The 15,983-nt window shown below is 42.1% G+C and overlaps 1 protein-coding gene across 1 annotated transcript; it reads left to right on the top strand.

Annotated features, from left to right (window-relative positions):
* The first annotated feature begins 13,668 nt into the window (after positions 1–13,668).
* On the top strand, positions 13,669–14,616 carry OR10H1 (olfactory receptor family 10 subfamily H member 1). Its single transcript, XM_038565308.1, has one exon. It carries the CDS (start codon positions 13,669–13,671, stop codon positions 14,614–14,616), a length of 948 nt encoding a protein of 315 aa, XP_038421236.1.
* Positions 14,617–15,983: the final 1,367 nt, after the last annotated feature.

The following is a 15,983-nucleotide window of genomic DNA, read 5'->3' as shown; positions in this document are numbered from 1 at the left end:
TTTTTAATTCTCTTACCTCTGTGCCAGAGATGTGGGTCAAGGATGTTCCAGGTAGATTTAAAGGTGTAACAGAAAGATAACAGAAGAGAATACAGCCTCTTCCCTAAACAGTTTTGATAAGATCCCTGCCTAAATGCAAACTGTACCATTGGTGGTGGTGTGTATTCAGTGAGCACTCACTACATGAAGCACCATGAAGACCAGGGACCCATAGTGAACAAAGCCAACTTAGCCTTGTGTGTAGGAGAGATGGCAAGTTGAATACAGATGGAGCAGTGAAGGGCAAATTATGAGAGCATTCTGGAAGCTCAAGGGGCCAACTGACCCAGATCAGAGAGTGTGGAAGACTTCCAAGGGATGGTAACATCTAACCCAAGGCCTGAAAAATGCATAGAAATGAGCCATGCAAGAGAGTGATGGGAAATACAAGTGTCTGGGTTATTCCCCTGGTTTATTCTCTTCCTGCCACCAAGATTCCCTCCTCATCCTTTTCTTTTTCCTGGTATCACCTATAAGTCTCCCTGAGTCACTCATCTTTGTTCTTCTCATGACAGTAGAGACTCTGTTGAGCACCCACTATGGGTCATATACTATTCTTCTGGCTTTATAGACAGAGCGCATTGAATGCCCTTACTAGGGGGTAAGGTTTCACATTCCTAATCACACAGAAGGGGAAGCTGAGGCACAGAGAAGCTGGCTGAGACCATTACTCCAAGTCTACATTCAGTTTATATTACTTTGTTAGTGCTTCCACAGCAAAGTACTGCAGATTGTGCATCTTAAATAACAAAAATTTATTTTATAACAGTTCTGGAGGCTGGAAGTCCAAGAGCAAGTTGTCAGAGGATTGTTTCTCCTGAGGTCTCTCTCCATCGATTGTAAATGGCCATCTTCTCCCTGTGTGTTCACATGATCTTTCCATCTGCATCTGTCTGTGTTCAAATTTCCTCTTCTTGTAAGGACACCAGTCATATTGCATTAGGATCTACCCATATGACCTTATTTTACCTTAATCACCTCTTTAGAGAGCCTATCTCCAAAAACAGTTACATTCTGATGTACCAGGGATTAGGACTTCAACATATGAGTTTTGGAAGGACACAGCTCCTAAGATAGCCTTCAACTGGAGCAAGCCCAAGATGAAGTCTCCAAGCTGACAGATCTGAACAAGCCACTCTCCTCCAAGGTACAAGGAAATGAGACTTCTTAGGTATGGCCAGTCCTATGAGTAGAACCACATGTTGCTGAATTCCTTCCCGATTCACAAAAGGATCTGTGGCTGTGCTCAGATATTCTGCTGAGTGAAGTAAGTCAGTCGGAGAAGGACAAACATTATATGTTCTCATTCATTTGGGGAATATAAATAATAGTGAAAGGGAATATAAGGGAAGGGAGAAGAAATGTGTGGGAAATATCAGAAAGGGAGACAGAACGTAAAGACTGCTAACTCTGGGAAACGAACTAGGGGTGGTAGAAGGGGAGGAGGGCGGGGGGTGGGAGTGAATGGGTGACGGGCACTGGGGGTTATTCTGTATGTAAGTAAATTGAACACCAATAAAAAATAAATTAAAAAAAAAGATATTCTGAACTTATCAAGAAAATGTTGGCAATTGCTCTCCATCCCAGTCCTGCTAGGCACAACTTTCAGCAGAGACTGTACCTTTTGTAATAAAAGCCCTAGTCTCCTAGGCAATTATGATCAATGAGAGCTTCAACCATTCCATGAAAAGAAGGTAAGATGAATAGGCCAGATGCACATCAGAACCCACTGATTAATCCTAGTACCACTAAAAGCATGTCTGTCAGGCATTATATTCCTCCCGATATGAAGCAATAGAAAACACACAACACTCCTTATCAAGTAATGTTGCCCAAAAGAACTTGAATCCAATCAAGCTTTTACCTTTAACCACTAACAGTTTATAACAGGAAATACAGCAGTTTGAGTCTGCCAACACAGGCAACACCCTTTTTGAACTCAGGCACAGTAACTTCTTGCAAGATACATCCACGAAGGCAAAAGAAACAAAAGCAAAAATGAACTATTGGGACTTCATCAAGATAAGAAGCTTTTGCACAGCAAAGGATACAGTCAACAAAACTAAAAGACAACCTAAAGAATGGGAGAAGATATTTGCAAATGACGTATCAGATAAAGGGCTAGTTTCCAGGATCTATAAAGAGCTTATTAAACTCAACACCAAAGAAACAAACAATCCAATCATGAAATGGGCAAAAGACATGAACAGAAATCTCACAGAGGAAGACATAGACATGGCCAACATGCACATGAGAAAATGCTCTGCATCACTTGCCATCAGGGAAATACAAATCGAAACCACAATGAGATACCACCTCACACCAGTGAGAATGGGAAAATTAACAAGGCAGGAAGCCACAAATGTTGGAGAGGATGCGGAGAAAAGGGAACCCTCTTACACTGTTGGTGGGAATGTGAACTGGTGCAGCCACTCTGGAAAACTGCGTGGAGGTTCCTCAAAGAGTTAAAAATAGATCTGCCCTATGACCCAGCAATTGCACTGTTGGGGATTTACCCCAAAGATTCAGATACAATGAAATGCCGAGACACCCGCACCCCGATATTTCTAGCAGCAATGTCCACAATAGCCAAACTGTGGAAGGAGCCTTGGTGTCCATTGAAAGATGAATGGATAAAGAAGATGTGGTTTATGTATACAATGGAATATTACTCAGCCATTAGAAACGACAAATGCCTAACATTTGCATCAATGTGGATGGAACTGGAGGGTATTATGCTGAGTGAAGTAAGTCAATCGGAGAAGGACAAACAGTGTATGTTCTCATTCATTTGGGGGATAATAATAGTGAAAGGGAATATAAGGGAAGGGAGAAGAAATGTGTGGGAAATATCAGAAAGGGAGACAGAACATAAAGACTCCTAACTCTGGGAAATGAACTAGGGGTGGTGGAAGGGGGGGTGGGGGTGAATGGGTGACGGGCACTGAGGGGTGCACTTGACGGGATGAGCACTGGATGTTATTCTGTATGTTGGTAAATCGAACACCAATGAAAAATAAATTTATTATATATAAAAAAGAAGGGACTGAGGACATTAAAAGATGAGGCCTATTGCACCCAGGTTTAGAGAACTGAATGAATCAATAATTTGCCTAGTGGAGGAATACAGAAAGATTCCCACTAACATGAGAAATGATAAGAATGCTTGCTCTCAATATATATCTATATTGAATCCTTATGTTGTACACCTGAAACTAATATAATGTTATATGTCAATTATATCTCAATTAAAATAAAAGAATGTACACTATCATTACTTCTCTTCTGCATTGTACTGGAGGACCTAGACACTGCACTAGAACAAGAAAACAAACAAACAAAAAAAGGTATAAGGATTGGACGGGAAGACTCAGTGTTGTCAATATTTGCTAATAACAATTATCTATCTAGGAAAGCCTTGAGAATTAACTAACAATATAGGTTTCCGATATAATTAACCTCAGGAATACAGTATAATAGATAAATATCCCACTGACAAAAGCAACAAAATTTATGTGGTATCTAACTATAACACTAGCAAGAAATGAGCAAGACATTTATGAGGGAAACAGTAACATTTTGCTAATGGACATAAAAGAATTTCCAGATAAATGGAGAAAGATACCAAAGATATAATAATGTAAAAGAACTCTCCCTAAATTAATCTGTAAGATGATAAAAACCTGATAAAAATTTTAACATGGGGATCCCTGGGTGGCGCAGCGGTTTGGCGCCTGCCTTTGGCCCAGGGCACGATCCTGGAGACCCGAGATTGAATCCCACGTCGGGTTCCCGGAGCATGGAGCCTGCTTCTCCCTCTGCCTGTGTCTCTGCCTCTCTCTCTCTCTCTCTCTGTGACTATCATAAATAAATAAAAATTAAAAAAAATTTTAACATGAAATTTGAAATGCTAATTCACAATTCACATGGACAAGTACCTGTGTAAGAATATCTGATGCAAATATGAAAAAAAGAATAAGGAATGGATGATAAAATTAGAGATGAGAATATAGAGGATTCAAATAGCCACTTCTTCAGGGCTAAAGACCCTGGCCAAGTTATTTAACCTCCTTATGCCTCTGTTCCTTAAATTTGGAACCTGAGGATGCCTGAGTAGAGTTACGATGACTCACATATATACCTTTTTATGTAATTATAATCTTAGAAGAATATTAGGAACAAAGTACTGACCAAAGCTTAGTCATTATTAACTGCTACAACTACTGTTAGTATCAAAGATAAATATCATACTATAATACATTATTAAAATATTAAAAAACATTGTATTATATGGGAAAAGACATACAAAATAGTGGAACAGAATGAGTCATGGAGTAGAACTACATATAAGCAAACTTATATTAAAAAGGTGGCACTCCAAATCAGTGGAGTATTTATTAACTCATGTTAGAACAATACAACCACACACCTAATAGAATCGCTGACATCCAGAACACTGTGAACATTGGATGCTGTCGAGGATGTGGAAAACAAGGAACTTTCACTCATTGCTGGTGGGAATGCAAAATGGTACCACCACTTTGGAAGACAGCTGGCAGTGTCTTACAAGACTAGATATATTCTGACCATGTAATTCAGCAATCATACTCCTTGGTATTGACCCAAAGATGTTAAAAATATAGGTCTATAAAAAATCTGAACACAGATGTTTACAGTAGATTTATTCATAACTGCCAAAATTTGAAGCAACCAAGATGTCCTTCAGTAGGTGAATGGATAAACTGTAGTCCATCCAGACAATGGAATATTATCCAGCACTAAAAAGAAGTAAGCTATCAAGCCATACAAAGACATGGAGGAACTTTAAATGCATATCAATATGAGAAATAAGCCAATCTGAAAAGGCAGACTGTATGAATCCAACTATATAACATTCAGGAAAAGGCAAAACTATGGAGACAGTAAGAAGATCAATGGTTGTCAGGGATTAGGGAGGGGGAGAGAAGGATGATTAGGTGGAACACAGAGGATTTTAGGGGAGTGGAAATACTCTGTAAGATACCCTAATGATGACTATATCTCATTATACATTTGTGAAAATACTTAGAATATATGATGAGAGGGAACCATAATGTAAACTATTGACTTTGGGTGACGATGATGTGTCAATGTAGGTTCATCAATTGTAACAAAAGAACCACTCTGGTAGGGGATATTGATAACGGGAGAGTCTATGAATATGCAGGGCAAGGAGTATATGGGAAATCTCTGTACCTCTCTCTTAAATAGGCTAATAACCTAAAACTGCTTTTTAAAAAGTCTTAAAAAATAAGTTGAAATCCATCCTGAAATGTTTGCACAATATTTTTTGGTAGATTAAAGTTCGAGAGCCTGGCAAACTTTCTCTGTAAATGGACAGATGATAAATATTTTCAACTTTGCAGACCACACTATCTCTGTCACAACTACTTAATTCTGCCCTCATAGCACAAAAATAGTCATAGTTGATGAATGGGCATGACTGTGTTCCAAAAAGCTTTATTTATAGAAACAAAATCTATGAGAGATAGTTTTTCAAGTCTTACATTATAGTATAAAAGCACTAGAAAAAAACCAAGCATATTTCTGACAGGAACAGTATTAAGGCAAAAGAAACAGAAGGCAGAAGAAAAAGATTGATAGACAAAATTAGTATTTAGAGTCTCTTCAAAAATGCTTGCATATCAATAAGAATAAGATGATCCAATAGGAAAATGAGGAAAGGCTTTGGATAGACATATCAAAAAGAGGAAACTCATATGGTTAATAACCAGTGGAGATTTTCAACCCCACTAGTAATTAAGGAAATGCAAATTAAAGCCACAACAGGAGACCACTTGGCAACCATATTGGCAAAATTAAGTTTTACATGATCAAGTATTAGTGAGGGTGTGGGGAAATAAATCCTCTGACACACAGGTCCTGGGAGTGTGAATTAGCACAGCCTCTTGGGAGTTTAATTTGGCAATTCTTCTTAAATTTAAGAATCATGTTTCCTATGACCTGATTATCTTGCTACTTAATTTGTCTTTGATAGTGTCTGTGGGTAGTAAAAGACATACAAAGATATATAGTTGCATTATTCCTAATAACAGGGAAAAATTAGAAGCAACTGAGGTGTCTATTAGTTAAGTATATACTATACATAAACATAAAATTGAATATTAAACTTATTTTATAAAAATGGAGTGGTCCTACAGCAGTGGTTCTCACCTAGAGGCAATTTTGGCAATATCTGGAGACATTTTTGTTATGACTGGGGTGGGAAGGCTACTGGCATCTAGCAGGTAGAGAACATTCTGCAATGCACAAGACAACTCCCATCGCAAGGAATGACCCATCCCCAAAATGTCAGTATTGCCAAGATCCAGAAACATTGATCTCTACAAATTAACATGGATTTCACTTTGCAATGTTGAATAAAAAAAAGTTACAGAAGATACCTGCCGTAATTCACAACAAAAACTCACAATAGTAGTCTTATTTTACAGATTTGTGTTTGTTCACGTGCCACATGTATACAAAAGTCTGGAGTGATGCCCATCAAATTCATCATCATAATTGCATGGCTGGCCATTGCATAACTTTTAGCCTTATTTCAATTATTTAATAAAACAAATAGTTGTGGGTTTTTTGATGTTTTATATCTTTAAAAAGACATTTAAAAAAATAAAAAGACATTTAATTGTGCAAGTGCCCTGAATAGGGAAGGATGAAGGTCAAGAGGGCATGTTAGGCAGACTCGTTGGCCCCAGTGGCCAATGGCAGGGCCACTCTCCTGTCAATGTCAGAAGCCAGGGCCTCAAATCTCAAATTTGCAGAGCATTAGACTCTGTCTAAGTCCCTGAGAAGCTCAGGTAATTGACTCATCCCTGACAGGCAGGGAGGGAAGGAAAGTGAGGACATAGTGTCACTGAGGTTGCCTCCTCCCTTGTAGGGTCCCAAGGGGTCCCAGTATGCCTGTAGCAGACACAGAGGGAGTAGGACCACAGTGAGAGAAGGCAGCAGGTAGGGAGCAGAGGTAGCATAAATAATGGCGGTCAGGCTCAGGTAAACCCCTCTCTCCGCCGCCACCTGCCCAGCTGGCATGCTCAGGGCGGCCACTCCTTGCCTTGCAGCCCAGACTTCACTTGCACAGCTGTCACCTGCAGAGAAACACCAACCTAGAACGTCCCACTGGAGTGAGGCATTGGCAGATGCAGAGCCTCTACCCCAGGTGAGTCACCTTCCCCGTGTTCACCTGACTAGGAGAGACCTGGGGAGCCAGCATCTGCCCTTGACTCAGTGAAGCCACCCTATTTACACAGCCCCTTTTGCAATTTGAGTCGATAGTGTGGGGGCAGCAGGCAGGGCTCCACTTCCTAGCTTCAAGGCAGTGGGATGATTATTTTGTAGGCATTACCCCTCCCACATTAGCTTATGAGGGAGGTTCATTGGATAGGGGAGAAACTGAGGCAGAGACAGAAAAGATGCCACTCAAAGTTAGCCAGGATACCTGTCTGGCTTTTCATCTCTTTCTCCTCTCTGTCCTTCCCAGACACCAGTGGTAAATGATTAGGGAGAAGCAAAGACAAGAGAGAGATAAGAGAATTCAGGATTGAGAGGCTGCAGCCACCTCCAGGAGTGTAAACTATCAAGGAGGCCCGAGGGACAGAAGGGGTGATGGCAAAGAGTTAAGGATGAAGAGGAAGAGACAAGGCAGGTAGGAGATGTCTTAAGTGGGAAGGAGGATGCGAAGAAAGGAAACAAATAGTTTCAGTAAGAAGAGACAGCCAGGATGGGGACAGATAGGTAAGACAAGAGGGGGGTCTGAGAGGCAAGACAGACCTAGCCTGTAGCTCTCAGCCAGGGGCACTTTTGCCCCCCAGGAGACATAAGACAATATGCAAAGATACTTTTGATTATCATAACTGAGAGGTGCTACTGGCATCTATGGGTACCAGAGATGCAGCTCAATCCTATAATGCATACACAGTCCCCACCACAAAGAATGACCCAGACCCAAATGTCCCTAATGCTGAAGTTGGGAAACCCAGCCCTGGAGGTGTATGTGGGCAGGAACTGTCCCCACCACTTCCAGTTGGCCAGATCACCTACACACTCTTTCTGGGCCAGTTAGGCTGACTTACAGAAAAATTCACCCGGTGTTCTCTTGGTAGATCAACATCAGGAGGGTTTTAGTCTCCCTCTCTGCTGTCCTAGACCCACACCCATTATGGTTTATGGTTTTTTTTTCTACTTAAAAAAATTAATGGGGCTCACATTTTAGAGCAATTTTTGGTTTATAAAAAATTGAACAGAGGGACACCTGGGCAGCTCAGTTGGTTAAGAGTCTGCCGTCAGCTTGGTCACGATCTCAAGGTCCTGGGATTGGTCCATGTTGTGCTCCCTGCTTAGTAGGGAGTCTGCTCCTCCCTTTCCCTCTGCCTCTCCCCACTCCCTTCTCATGGTCTCTCTCTCAAATAAATAAATTTTAAAAATCTTTGAAAAAATTGAGAATTCATCAGTTGCATATAACACCCAGTGCTCATTACATCACGTGTTCTCCTTAATGCATCTGAAGCTAATGATACACTATATACTAATTGAATTTAAATAAAATAAGTTTTAAAAAATTTTTAAATTGAACAGATAATGCAGAGAATTCTTATAGACCATCTCTCTCTGCAGTTTTCCCCCTTAATATCCTGTATTAATGAGGTACTTCTGTTACAGTTGGTGAGCTAATATTGACACATTATTTTTTTTAAATGTATTTTATTTATTCCTGAGAGAGAGAGAGAGGCAGAGACACAGGCAGAGAGAGAAGCAGGCTCCACACAGTGAGCCTGACGTGGGACTCGATCCGGGGTCTCCAGGATCAGGCCCTGGGCTGAAGGCGGTGCTAAACTGCTGAGCCACCAGGGCTGCCCATATTGACACATTATTATTATTATTGACACATTATTATTATAAACAAAAGCCTACAGGGGTACCTGGTTAAGCCTCTGCCTTCAGCTTGGGTCATGATCTCAGGGTCCTGCGATTGGCTATGTCAGGCTCCCTGCTCAGTGGGGAGCCTGCTTCTCCCTCTGCTTTTGTCTGCCTCCCCCTGCTTGTACTCTCTCTGTGTCAAATAAATAGATAAAATCTTTAAAAAAAAAAAGACTACAGTTTACATTAGGGTTCATTGTTGGTGTTGTATATGCTATGATTTTTGACAAATGCACAATGTCGTGTATCCATCATTACAGTATCATACAGAAGAGTTCACCAACTTACCTCATCCACCCATCGGAGTTCACCTATTTATCCCTTCCTCCTCTGCCCTGAGCTTCTGGCAACTACCAGTTTTTTTACTGTCTCAATAGTTTTGCCTTTTCCAGAATGAACAGGTACCTTCTAAACTGCATTCTGGATCCCCATCATTCCAGAGGAGCTGTATATGCAGCTCTGGGTCACCTCCTCAGGACATAGTGGCTTCTTACCTTCTCAAACACCCTCTCCCTTTCTTTCTTCATGGCTGTGGATTGTTGTGATCTTAACTGATATGGGGAGGGAGTGTGTGATTAGTCCAGCATGGTGAAGCTGACATCTCCCAGGTCCTAGGAGTGGCCTCTGATGTTCATTAACAGCCACCAGTAAAAGGTAAGTGTGACAGAGAGGTTAGGAAAAGATAAGCTTTTGGGTACCTGGGTAACTCAGTGGTTGAGCATCTGCCTTTAGCTCAGGCTGTGATCCCAGGATCCTAGGATTGAATCCTGCATCAGGCTCACCACATGGAGCCTGCTTCTCCCTCTGCCTATGTCTCTGACTCTCTGTGTCTCTCATGAATAAATAAATAAAATATATTTTTTTTAAAAAGGAAGAGATAAAAAATAATAAAAAGGAAGAGATAAGCTTTGGGGTCATTCAGATATAGGTTCAGATCCTGGTTTCCCCATTCCAGAACTGTGGTCCCTTGGGCAAATGATGTGTCCTCTGTGAGATTCAGCTGTCACGTCTAAAAAATGGGGATCAGGCAGCCCCAGTGGCACAGCGGTTTAGCGTCGCCTGCAGCCTGGGGTGTGATCCTGGAGACCCAGGATCGAGTCCCATGTTGGGCTTGCTGCATGGAGCCTGCTTCTCCCTCTGCCTGTGTCTCTACCTCTCTCTTCGCTCTCTCTGAATGAATAAGTAAATAAATATTTAAAAAAATAAAAAAATAAAAAATGGAGATCAAGCGGATGCCTTATAATGTTGGAGTAAAGATTTAATATAAAATGCATAAGCATATATTAAATGCTGGGTCTATTGGATATATCTAATAAAGTGTAGCTATTCTCATCAGGAACTCAAAATCCAGTACCAGAGACAGTTGCATCTCCAGCAGGACACATTATGATGAGGGCCATGGTAAAGTTAGGAGCAAGGAGTTTTAAACTCACTCAGAAGTCATTGTTTTGGTCTATATATACAATGGAATATTACTCAGCCATTAGAAGTGACAAGCACCCACCATTTGCTTCAACATGGATGGAACTGGAGGGTATTATGCTGAGTGAAGTAAGTCAATCAGAGAAGGACAAACATTATATGGTCTCATTCATACGAGGAATATAAAAAATAGTGAAAGGGATTATAGGGGGAAGGAGAGAAAATGAGTGGGAAATATCAGTGAGGATGATAGAACATGAGAGACACCTAACTGGGAAACGAACGGGGGGTAGTAGAAAGAGAAGTGGGCCAAGGGATGGGGTGACTGGGGGATGGGCACTGAGGGGGGCACTTGATGGGATGAGCACTGAGAGTTATATTATATGTTGGCAAATCAAACTCCAATTAAAAAATATACAAAAAAATAAAAAAGAAGTCATTGTTTTGGAAGCACGCAGGAATGAGTGATTAAATCTGCTTTGGGAAGATAGTGTCCAGGATGACATTTAAGCTGAATCTTAAAGATAAACAGGCATTTAATGGGTGGAAGGGGGAAGGAACCAAGATTGGGGCAGAGGGAACATGCCAAGGAATTACAACTTACCGTCTATAGATCATTGCTCTCATCACGATTAAGCAGGGGCTGATAGAGGCCAAGGATGCTGCTAAACACCTTGCAGTGCATAGAATGTCCCCATACCTCATGGCAAAGGATGATATGGCTCTAAAAATCAAGAGTCTCATAGTTGAGAAGCCTTGCACTAGATGCTGGAGAGCCACTGGAGGCTTGTGAGCACAACCCTCATGACCTGGTCTCACCATTCAGCCTCTCCTTGGAGGTTTTTATTTCCAAATCATTGACTTTGACCCACCCCTCCAAGATCTCAGGGTGGCAGGACTGACTAGGAGGTTGTTGAGGCCACAGTCCTGGGGACCTCTGGGCAGGTGCAAAGGTGGAAGAAGGATACAAGGGACTCCAGGAAAGAGAAGCCAAGAAACTCTGGAAACTGGTGATATTTGGGGAATACAGCCTCCAGTCACCAATGTAGCTGTTCCCTCCTTCATTCTCACTATCCACCTATCAGGGCTTGATTAGGGACCTATGCCCACCTAAGAGGGCACTGACTACTTTTCCCTTATTTTTTAAATTGTAGTAAAATACATACAACATAGAATTTACCATTTTAGCCTTTTTATAGCATACGATTCAGTGGCATTAATTACATTCATGATGTTGTAAAACCACCACCTCTGTCTAGTTCCAGAACATCATCCTCATAGGAAACCCTGTGTCCATTAGCAGTCATTTCCCATTGTCCATCCCCAGCCCCTGGCAATCACTATTGTGCTTTAAACACCTGCAAGAATGGATATCCCTGGTGGCATTATTCATAACAGTGAAAGTAGAAACAATCCAAATGTCCTCTAAATGGTGAGTAAATAAAATGTGGTTTATCCATATACTGGAATGTCCGTCAATCATAAAAAGCAACCAAGTTCTCAGAATGCTACTTGCTACAATGTGGATAAACCTCAAAAACATTATGTTGAATTAAAGAAGCCTGGCCCCAAAGGCCACATAGTGTATGATTTCATTTAGATGAGTGTCCAGAACAGGTAAATAGAGACAGAAAGCAGATTACTGGTTTACAGCCCTTTTAAACTTTATATTGCCTCATAAAAAAGGTCATTTAAAAGTGGTTAAGTTATCCATAAAAAGACATTAAAGTCTCATTAAACTGAAGTGATTTACTGATTCCAGACTGTGTATTTCCTCACTTAGTATATTGATTTAATTGTCATGGGTACCACTTGCTATGTGTCAGGTCACATTCCAAGAATAACTCATATATTTCTCATAGCAACTCTTTGAAGTAGGCAGGAGGAAATGGAGGTACAGAGAGGTGAGGAAATTTGCTCAAGTTTACACAGTAGGCAGAACAAGAATTCAAACTCAGGTTGGCTGGCTCCCATGTCCCTTTATCTGATGGCCATGTTATATTGCCTTGGAACCTACAGACATGTCTCACGGGATCTGGAAAACAACCAAAATGTTATTTCTACTTAGCCTTCTGCCTCTGACTCCCTGCATGGGTAATGCCAAAGAAAGAATCTGATTTAAGTTAGAGGTGCATGCGGGTCTGAGAAATTGTAGCCATGGGGTAGGGGTATCATGTGGTGTCTGAGGCTATGGGGAGAACGGAATTTATCAGAAGGGAGTAGGAGAACACAGTGACAATGGCTGGAAGATCCCAATATTTTCTTTTAGGGAGGTAACCCAGAAGGATAGTGAAAGGCATAGTCTTTGGAGATAGCCAGCCATGGGTTTAAGGCTTAGCTCTGCCATTTTGACAGCTTCACCTTGAGCAAGTTGCCCAACCTCTATGCACACCAACACTCTTGTTTTTTGCTTTTGTTTTTTAGATTTTATCTATTTATTCATGAGAGACACACAGAGAGAGGCAGAGACATAGGCAGAGGGAGAAGCAGGCTCCATGCAGGGAGCCCAACGTGGGACTCGATCCCAGGTCCCTGAGATCACGACCTAAGCCAAAGGCAGACATTGAACCACTGAGCCACCCAGGTGCCCCTGTACATCAATACTCTTAATGAGTATGTTCAGGATGCTCAAAATGCGGGTGATAAAAACAGCACCTCCCTTATTAGGTTAATGAGAGGGCTAAATCATAAGAGGCACAGAGTGGTAACTCAGTCAATACGTTAACCTTAAAAATAAAAAGCACCAATTATTTTACCAGCAAAAGATGTATTTATTTGGGAATAAAAGAGAATCACAACTCAGTGCAAACAAGCTGCTGCAGAACCAAAGGTAGGTTGAGGGGAACAAAGGAGAGGTAGACTTTTTAAGGAAAAAAGATGAAGTCAGGAAGGGTGTTATAAAAAGTCCATTAGAGTAAACTGAGAGTTCAAAGTACAGTGGCCTTTCACTGGGACAGCTGTTAGGGATGGGAGTAGTATCCACCCCCAAGGTCAAGTCCACCTCTCCCTGTCTGGTTGTTGGATTTGTATGGTACTAGGAGGGGCAGGTCATGAGGGCTATCCCTGCTGAAACCTCTTGGTGCATTTTAGTGAAGTTTCCCTCTACTAATTTTCACAAATGCCAGCTGTCATTGATCAGGGGCAGCCTCCTGCCCAGGTCCAGGTGTGGTGGAAGCCTTTCTCCATCCAGTAGCTGAGGTCTCTCTGTGACACTTTGCCCCAGGCACAGCCTCCATGCAGAGAGGCAATTTCTCAGTGGTGACTGAATTCATCCTCGTGGGCTTCTCCACCTTCCCCCACCTTCAGCTGATGTTCTTCCTGCTGTTTCTGCTCATGTACCTGTTCACGCTGCTGGGGAACCTGCTCATCATGGCCACTGTCGGGAGCGAGCGCGGCCTGCACACGCCCATGTACCTCTTCCTGTGCGCCCTGTCCATCTCCGAGATCCTCTACACCTTGGCCATCACCCCGCGCCTGCTGGCCGACCTGCTCTCCACCCACCACACCATCACCTCTATGGCCTGTGCCAGCCAGATGTTCTTCTCTTTCACGTTCGGCTTCACCCACTCCTTCCTGCTCACGGTCATGGGCTACGACCGCTATGTGGCCATCTGCCACCCTCTGCGCTATAACGTGCTCATGAGTCCCCGAGGTTGTACCTGCCTGGTGGTCTGGTCCTGGGTTGGTGGCTTGGTCATGGGGCTGGTGGTGACCACAGCTGTTTTCCACCTCACTTTCTGTGGACCCAATGAGATCCACCATTTTGCTTGCCATGTGCCCCCTCTCTTGAAGCTGGCCTGTGGAACTGATGTACCAATAGTGGCCCTGGGTGTGGGGCTGGTGTGCATCACTGCCCTGCTGGGCTGCTTTCTCCTCATCCTCCTTTCCTACGCCTTCATCGTGGCTGCCATCTTGAGGATCCCCTCTGCTGAGGGCAGGCACAAAGCCTTCTCCACCTGTGCATCCCACCTCACTGTGGTGGTCGTGCACTATGGCTTTGCCTCTGTCATCTACCTCAAGCCCAAGGCTCCCCAGTCTCTGGAAGGAGACACTCTGATGGGCATCACCTACACAATCCTTACACCTTTCCTCAGTCCCATCATCTTCAGTCTCAGGAACAAGGAACTGAAGACCGCCATGAAGAAGACCTTCCTCAGCAAATTGTATCCAGAAAAAATATGATGATCTGGGAGGAATTACTTGGAAACAGCTAAATTGGGTTACCAGATGCTACCATTGGAAATGGCGCCCTGTAACCACATAATAACCTATATTTATCTGATGCTTTAAGGTTTACAAGGACCCTTGAAGGCAACATCCAAAGGTATACACAATGGTTAATTAGCATTAAGAGTGTATTCAGAGTGGAAAGATGTATGAGATGATGACACAGAGAAAATCAGATTTCATGATTCTTACCTGCTGCAGGACACTTTATCAGGCAGCATCAAACCTAGGATCTGTTCTGCCAGATTCTGAGCCAGAGTGGTCTAATTACTCCCACCACCATTAATCCATATTATGAAGAGAAATGGAAGAGGTCAGGTCCCCACCTTCTACTAGGCAACAATGGGCACCTACAGCGTGGATTTCATAAGGCTACAAAAGACTCAGCCAGATTAAAGCGGAGGAGAGCAAAGCACCCAAAATTTTGTGCAATAATAATTAGAAACTATTATAATAAAGCAGACTCACAGAAAAAGTCAAGGAAACCTCTGCATTTCAAGTATGCATCTTGAGCAGCTGCACAGAAGGAGAGAAGTCTCTACAATCAGTACAAGGGAAAAATCCCACTGTGAGAAATTGTCTGCTTTGTTAGAGAGTGATGTGGCACACAAGCCAGTGGGGAACTCTTCGTTGAGCCACGGCGAGTACAGAGTCCAGGATAAAGGCATTTCTCATTATCAGATCAGCGTACTGCTTCCCTGTGGGCATGAGGGGGTGGTTAAAGTTGACCATGCTACATAGTATTTATAATTTGTTGAAAATATGTGTATTTAAGAGAATGACACATACTGTATAATATTACTTATATGCAAAACCTAAAAAAGCTGAACTTGTAAAAACAGGTAGTAAAATGGTTGGTTACCACAGACTGAGGGATGGGGGAATTGGGGAAATGTTGTTTAGGGGTACAAATTTGCAATGAGTAGACAAATTAGTCCTGGAGATCTCATGCACAGTATGGTGATTATAGACAACACTGTATCAGTAACTTAAAAGTTGCTGAGAGACTAGATCCTAATTGTTCCCACCACAAAAATGAAATGATAATTACGTGACATGATAAAAGTATTGGCTAATGATATAGTAGTAATCATATCAAAATATATATGTATCAAGTCAACACATAGTACACCTTAAACTTACACAATGTTATGTGTCATTTATATCTCAATTAAAAAGAGATTTCCCAAACAAGGGGTAGTGGAAGGGGAGGCAGGCAGGGGGATAGGGTGACTGGGTGATAGGCACTGAGAGGGACACTTGACAGGATGAGCACTGGGTGTTATACTACATGTTGGCAAATTGAACTTCAATGAAAAAAA

The sequence above is a fragment of the Canis lupus genome, chromosome 20 (assembly GCF_011100685.1).
Source record: "Canis lupus familiaris isolate Mischka breed German Shepherd chromosome 20, alternate assembly UU_Cfam_GSD_1.0, whole genome shotgun sequence".
NCBI classification, from domain to species: Eukaryota; Metazoa; Chordata; class Mammalia; order Carnivora; family Canidae; genus Canis; species Canis lupus.
This window is presented reverse-complemented; position numbering and strand designations above follow the sequence as displayed.